The sequence below is a fragment of the Channa argus genome, chromosome 20 (assembly GCF_033026475.1).
Source record: "Channa argus isolate prfri chromosome 20, Channa argus male v1.0, whole genome shotgun sequence".
NCBI lineage: Eukaryota > Metazoa > Chordata > Actinopteri > Anabantiformes > Channidae > Channa > Channa argus.
The window spans coordinates 593,100-601,064 of record NC_090216.1 but is presented as its reverse complement, the minus strand read 5'-3'; the positions used below and the strand labels follow the sequence as shown (position 1 = coordinate 601,064).

The 7,965-nt window shown below is 45.9% G+C and overlaps 1 protein-coding gene across 2 annotated transcripts in view; it reads left to right on the top strand.

Annotated features, from left to right (window-relative positions):
- The first annotated feature begins 4,159 nt into the window (after positions 1-4,159).
- LOC137105450 (cGMP-dependent protein kinase 1-like) overlaps positions 4,160-7,965 on the top strand; it is a 52,030-nt gene continuing 48,224 nt past the window's right edge. For both annotated transcript variants that reach the window (XM_067487658.1, XM_067487657.1), the window contains exon 1: positions 4,160-6,497. In XM_067487658.1, the coding sequence (XP_067343759.1) occupies positions 6,193-6,497 (305 nt within the window). In that variant the 5' untranslated portion in view covers positions 4,160-6,192. The remainder of the gene's footprint in view (positions 6,498-7,965) is intronic.

Sequence of the window (7,965 nt, the reverse complement as noted above, 5' to 3'; positions counted from 1 at the left end):
TGGTGTTAGCTTTACGAGCCAGCGGATGTTAATGTTTAACCTGCTGCTATCTGTGGACACACACACACACACACACAGAGCTGCTGGGTCACTGTGTATTTGCATGTGTGTGTCAGAAGGCCTTTGACCGTCAGCCACTATCTGTATGAGGGAGCTCTGCAGAGGTCTCGTCACCTGCCAGCACACACTCAGGAAAACGAGGCAGCTGTTCCTCTATCAGCTTCTGGTATTAAATAAAAGTGACTCATCAAAAAAAAAACCTGAAGAGCTGCATTTAAAGCTCCATGAAATTATCTGATCAACTCTGTCTCTGCTCAGTGTTTTTAGGAGCCACAAGTCTTAGGCCCCGACTCCTACGGTCTCAACACCTTCTTCGGTTTCCCTCATCAGCTCCTCTGTGTTTGCTACAGTCTCTTTTCGCTGATCCCTTTGAACCTGGACTTGTTCTACCTGCCTGGTTCTGGCCCTCTGGTCCCGTTTTTGGACTATGTTTTAGGTCTGTACCCCTGGTGTTGTGTTTTTGCCTCTTTCTGACCTGTCTGTTCCACTGCCTGCCTCATTTCTCAGCCTGTCCTAAAGCCAGGATCTGTCCTCTTCTGCTGCTTATGTTCTGCCTTTAATGTGACTCATAAACAACAACACAAGAGACATGATGAAGCTCTGACTGCAGGCACACTCTTTTTAAGCCCTGAGTGAGGTCTGCAGGCTCCCTGCCAGGCTGCCTGTCTAGTCAGCGTTACAATTTGTTTCCTTTTACATTAATCTGAACCAACCCTTCACCATAACACTAATCTGCTCCTGTGATTTGGGAACTAAGTTTTCCCTCTGCCATACACCCCTCACACTCTGTGCCTGTCAGGAAAAACGCAGGGCAATGCGTGCGTGTTTACTGCTGCTATTAACATTAATCCCTGTGCATGTATGACAGTAATGTACTTTACGTGGACATGCAGGGCTGATGAATTAATGCTCCTGTTTGATGTCTGTGTGATTCACAGAAGAGTCTGACGTCACTAATAATCATTAGTCTCAACATTTACTGCATTCAACAATGGAACTTTTCAGACTTGTCCTTTGTTGGTTAGAGACTAAAAGTCTGGGTTCAGATTTTCCTTCAGTTCCAACTAAACATTTCAGATGTGTCTTTGTGTGAACAGATGCTTTTACCTGCTGGGAAGAAAAATCAACATGCAGCAGCCAAACTGTCAATCATGCAGAAGCACACAGAGAGGGATTTATCCTCAGGGTAGTCTAGTAAATATTGACTGATGCTCTCTGGAAATTTCCTGCATGTTTTACCACTGTACAGAGCTCTCTCTGTGTGTGTGTGTGTGTGTGTGTGTGTGTGTGTGTGTGTGTGTGTGTGTGTGTGTGTGTGTGTGTGTGTGTGTGTGTGTGTGTGTGTGTGTGTGTGTGTGTGTGTGTGTGTGTGTGTGTGTCAGTTCAGTCAGATGACGAAGGACAACCACACACAGAGCTCTTCACTTCAGTGTAAACGTAGATTTTTTAAACCACGAATTACTGCACATGATAAAAAGAAACAAATATTTTCAGTCATTACATTAAAAATGTGTCAACTTTGTGGTTTCTTTTAATCATTCGGACAAAAGGAAACAGAATATTTTTAAATTGTTTACCCTAGTTGAAGGACATGCAGTAAAACGGACTTTACTACTTTGCTAAGAAAGTTCTCTCAATCTGACTGAAATGCTGATAAACGATTTACTTACATAAAACTATAGAGTATAAGGAATAAAATACACTACATGTATTCATAATACAGAATAATATCAATTCATTATTGAGTCAGCTTGAATTGTTGCCTTAAATTTAAAATACATGCTTGAAGTAATAATACAGAGCTTATTACTGCAAAGAGACAAAAGTGATTCTGATTCAGCTTCTTGTTTCTCCGTAGTCACAGTGACACAGAGGAAGTTTAAAACGGCTGATGAAAGTAGTGCAGCTGGGCTTACGCCTCTCTGGATGTGGGACACAGCTGCATTTGTTGGGTTGGGGCTCAAGGGGGTTCTACATTCCGTACCAGGACCACACTCGGTGCAGAGCATTTGATAAGTCACCTTTTCACGCTGGTTTATCGGTCCCTCTCACAATTCAGGACTTTTGTGTTTGTCGGATTCTATTTGGATTCAGTCTGACAGTTTGGTTCTCAGTCTGCTCCTGAGACAGAACAGGGCGCTGATGGAGGAAGAACTATGATGATCCGGTCAGAAACAGAAACCCATTAGTTTGATTCCGGAACAGAGCAGTCTTTCTCTTTACACAGAGCGACATTCGGAACATTTGAGGGACTTTGTTCTCAGGTTTTTCTCTGCGCACCCTCACCGGCAACCGGAGCAGCGGAGGATGAGCGCGCTGGAGGCGGACGTTGTCCGGCTGCTGCGGCTGAAGGACGAGCGGATCGGGTTGATGGAGCGGAGGCTGCGGGAGAAAGAGGAAGAGGCGGCTGAGTTGCGGAGGAGGCTGCACAAGTGTCAGTCTGTGTTGCGGGGCCATGGCCTCTGCACCCTGGACTGCTGGCCGGACAGCAGGCGGACCCGGCGGGCGGCAGGGGTGTCCGCGGAGCCCGTGGAAGAGATGGAGCTGCGGAGGTTCTTCAAAACACACAGGTGAGGAGACACACACACACAAACATACGAGACCTGCGGACCGAGTGATGACACCACAGAGACCCAGTCAACACAGGCGGACAGGCTGGTGTTTGTCAGCAGGTTTGCACTGGTGGAAAGTAACGAGGTACAAGTACTCAGTTACTATGCTAAAGTTAAGATACGCGAAAATGTCCTTAAAGTGGATTTAATTATGACTTCTTTGACTTTTCCTCCCCTACATCTAAGAGCAAATATCTCCACTTTACACTCCACTACATTTCTAATCAAATCTGCGTTACACGTTACAATCACGTGACCTTTTCACTAGTGAGACATGAAACTCTTCACTAAACCAGGATCAGACATAGTGTCAGTTCCTCCTTCCATGGTCTTATTTAAAGATGTATTTCAGGTGAGCCGGTATGCAGTAATTATACTCTGTTCTGCCTACAGAGATCTGCATTCACACAGCTAAAGTCCCCAGACTAATGGTCCACATTCAGACATAAAGCTGCTGAATTCAAGGTCAAATCTTCAAATGAGGATCATTGAATGTCACATTCACTCTTTCATGTCAAAGTCCATCAAACAACGTCTCCTGAACGTGAACTTGGCGTTACCTCCCTCTCCTTCTGAGCAGAGCAAAGCCAGTTCTTGGTGTTGCTGCTCCGAGAACTGGGACAGAGGTGCTGTCTGCTGATTCACACATTCATCTGATGGACATATTTTGTCCTCGTGTCCTTCTGAAGGAAGCAGGCACATTCACTAGTGACCGTCCACTGTGTTGACTTGGATTAAATCAGGAGCAAAGAACAAACTGAAGCTCAAGGAGAAGCAAAGAGCTTCACAGTCATGTTTCCTCCTTGTTAAGAGTTTTATTTGTCTCTATAATTCTGTGCGTCTTCACTTTACTTTACTTTTGTGTTTGAACCACAATATCAGCACTGATCCACAGAAAATAAAAGTACTTAGTACTTGTAATTAAAATGTTAGGGTGGTAATTATGTATTTACCAGAGTAGATTTTTGTTTGTGTATTTGTACTATTACTCGTGTTCAGTTTTTGGACACTTCATCCACCGCTGCGGCTCCGGAGCTGTCCTCAATACGTCAAACTTCGCGGTGAGTGAAGATAAAAGTTTCAATAAATTCAGTTCACACGTGATTTGATTCCAATATGTCTTTATCCATTTTGCAACTGAAAATGAATCACTGAAAACTTTAAGAATTCCCACAAACGCAGCCGGAGGGGCGAGTAAAATAGAGCTCGTTAGTTTGGCCAAATTTGTCCAGGAGCTGCAGCGGGTGGTGAGGACCGTGCGGAGCCTCGGGGGGGCGCCGCAGGACAGAAGCACGTCGTCAGCGCGTTTCCCATTGTGGAGCTTTTCCATCAGTGCCTGAGCCACCAGCACAGAAAGTGTCAGGGTTTATTAGTCCAGTTTTGGGAAACATTAACGATGACATGATCTACGTGATGAAACTGGTTTAAAGAGACGATCCACAGTCCGGAAACTCGTCTCCCTCACATCCCGGTCAAACTGAGCAACAGCTTCGGTTTTCTGCTCTGAATGAAGGAAAGTTCCTCTGAAGACGCTGATCCGGTCTGATCATGAGCTCGGAGACGAGTGATGTGCAGGACTATAACGTCCAGCCCGCAGAATCTGAGAACAGGTGTAAAGATTCTTTACAAAACGCGAACCAGAGAGGACTCAACAGACAAACGGACCTGAAGGTGCAGTCCCTGTGGATTTCGTCTTTTAAGTTTGTCCCCACCGCGCTGCAAAAGAAACCGGTCTGTGGAGCAGCTGGTAACACTCTCGCCCTCCGTCCGCTGCGCGGACCTGAAACGAGTTTGTTGAGGAAACCAAGAAGGATAAATGGATGAGGACCGAGTCCTGTCAGTAAATCCACGATCCACGGGCTCAAACGACAGGAAACGTGAGGATGAAGAGGAGGAGGAGGAGCTCAGGCAACTTTTGGACGCGCCGCCAGAGTCGCGCTTCAGTCACGGTTCCGCTCCTCAGTCAGACCTGCTCCTCCTCCTCCTCCTCCTCCTGCTGCTGCAAATTAAACTAATTAAAGTAATGAAGGTGATTAAACCGGACCAGATCTGCAGCTCCACATCCTCCCTGAGCTCCCGGATCATTTAATTCAGCCCCTCAGGATCTGCAGCTTCTCCTTCCTGCGCTTCTTTTCTCCAACTCACGAATCACACGTGAGCTGGATTTCGGTTCCCTCTCCACGCGTTTCAGACTGGGATGTTTCTCGTTTTCTGACGGATTTCCTGCTCTCCAGCTCCGGGTCCAGCTCCGGGTTCAGACGTGCTGTGACGCAGTGATTGTTGTGGACTGTTTTTTTTTTTTTTTTTTTTGTTGGTGTCAGTCAGTTTTTCTCCGGTTTCCCTTCGCTCCTCTGCGGGTCTCTGTTCATTCGCTCCACCAGCGTTTAACTCTTCCCGTTTTTTTAGGATTTTAAATATTTCACAGGTTTTCATTCTTGAATTCAGTCTGAGGCACCGAAACCTCAGAAAACTTAGGTTTGACTTCTGGTGTCCGTTTTAATACGTTACTTCCTCTTTTCAGTGACATGGAATTAAAACCTTGGACCCCGTGGATGTGTATTTAATCTCTGAGGACTCACTTTAAACAATTACTCACTTTTTCCTTCATCACTTTGCACATTTTCTCCCACGCCTGGAGGCAAAGAGCTGCTTGTGTTAATCCGAGCAAAAGAAACCCTGGTTGTGCTGAAGGAGGATCCTATGGGACCAGTTATTTCCCTTTTTGTTTTCAGGCTTCCCCCATTGCAGTTATTTCTTCAGTTGTTTAAAATCACTCTTTGCATCCAGGGAAAGGTTGAACACGTATAAACACAATAAACCCTTCTTTGTAGTCACAGAAGCTTCTGGATCATAAAAACTGGCTGTGGTTACTGCTGGATACAAACAATCTTGGAGGAGTGTGGAAATCAAGCCAGAGAAGCCACAGAAGGACCTTTGTGGACCCCCCAGGAAAGGCTGAGAATTTAGAGGAACTTAAAAGCATACAAGGAAACCTAAAAGAGCCCTTTTTAGGACTTGCAAAAAAGCTTTGAGAAACAGTTTGAGGAAAAATTCTAATGAGCCTCTCTGAGAAGGTCTAAAGAGTTCCTAGAGACCCCTGAGGAAATCTGGGGCTGCTGAGAATCAGCAAGTAGCCAGAAGGAAAGTGCCCGTCTAACCCCAGAAGAATTATCTTCCCCCTGGAGCCTCATTAATAAGTTTTATGAAATACTAACAGTCCTACAGAAACCCTGAAACCACCACAGAGAATTCTAAAAGGGCCTGTAAGACCCTGACCAGTGTTCAGCATGGCTTTGGACTAAGTGGGAGAATGTAAATAGACTTTCAAGAATCCACACAACAACTTGTCCTGAGGAACCTTGTGGAACACAAAGAAACTGGGAACAGAAGATCAATTTGACAATCTTGAGTTAAGTTCTTTGAGGAACCCTATAGGGACCCTCAAGGCCCAGCAGAAATCTGGGGACCACAGAACAAGCTTAAAAGGCTTTGAGCTGCACTAAGCCCCCACATAGGACCAATGGGCACCCTGCGGGACCTGCAGTACGCCCTGCAGGAGAAGATCGAGGAGCTGCGGCAGCGTGATGCCCTGATCGATGAGCTGGAGCTAGAGCTGGATCAGAAGGACGAGCTGATCCAGCGGCTCCAAAATGAGCTGGACAAATACAGGTCTGTGATCCGGCCCGCTACCGCCCAGCAGCAGAACCTCGCCCTGCAGCCCGACCACCATCGCAGCAAGCGGCAGGCCATCTCTGCCGAACCCACGGCCTGCGATATCAGCCAGCTAAGCCACGTCACCCTACCTTTCTACCCAAAGAGCCCAGAGTAAGTCCACCGTAGGTGTGTGTTATCCTCTAGTCGGGTCCACATCTGGTTTTATTGATCCTGATTTTGAGGTTTCAGTCTTAGATTTGAACAGTTTAGCCGACACACAAACGCTCACACACAGGATCAAGGTCTTCTGTCAGTCCCATTGGTCCTATGTGGGGTCCTCATTTTGTTAGAATTCGGCTTCACAAAGTGTGATTCAAAGGAGGCAAACGGGGGTCCTGGTGTCCTGCCAGCAGAGCTCCTGCAGGTCCCCAGGGAGAAAGGAAAATTCCAAACGATGAAGTTTCCCTGCTGAACTAAACGCTAACATTAGTCCACACTGCACAGGTGGACCGATGCGGGGCGGGGGTAGTATGGCAGGAACAGTCCCTAGTCATCATGCTGATGCAGTTTGTGATCAGGTGGTGTTGTGTCCCATAAACGCACCTCTATATACAAAGCACCTGTTTAATTTCACGTATCTGACACATCAGAGTCCAAACAGTGGAGCTGTAGCTGCTGTAGTAAAGGAAAACTAATTTTTATAAGCTGAAGCTAAAATAAATGTATTGTTAGACTCTGTGTGAAAATTGATGCAGCATCATTACACCTGAATCTTGTCCACACTCAGTAAGCTGATGTAAGTCGTGCATCACTTGTGCCCAGTGTGATTTTTTTATTTTATTATTTTTGTATTTTTACTTTGTCAGAAAGGTTCTAGCTGCTTGACTGTGGATTTTTGACGCTCTAAACCAAACAGTCAAGTCCGAAATGAAAATGGCCTGCAGATACAGATGTTCCGCAGGAGGTAAAGCACTGCATAATGTCCACTCAGTCTTCAGTCCACAATAAATGGTGAGACATAAACTCCCATGTCAAGTTTTGATGCATTCATGCTCTGTAGTATCTGTCAGTTACAGACTAAAGGCAGAACCGGTGTGGAGACAGTCAGGAGTTTGAAGCAGATTGTCCTCATTGTCAGCTGAAGATGAAACTCATCTGTATTTAAGTCCATATGAAAATGACTGTACCTGTGCAGTGTTTACCTGTGCAGCAGGTGGTCCCCCTCCCTCTGGGTTTCCTCATTAGCCAAACAGCAGGGATACTACAGCGTTCAGCTGGTTTGGACACGAGGTCCGAACCTCTGTCAGTCCACATTAAGGCGACTTTATTACAGCTCAACCTTTGAGAATGTCTCGTGTCTTTGCAGGTTTTATACTGTATACAGTTACAGTGGGGGACAGTCCTGTAACTGTCAGTCATCCAACTCATCTGATCCCAGCAGCTCTGTGCTACACTGCTGTGATAAGAGGTAGAGCTGCCTCTGGTCTCTGTCGAGTCTCTTCTTACAACATTTAAGAACATTTGCCTGTCAAAATGATGCTTTATAGTCCTTCTAATTGTGTCTCTTCTTGTGACCAGTGTGGTGTCTGCTCATAATGACTTTATGGCAATAAGAAATAAGAATTCAGCAATGTGTTTG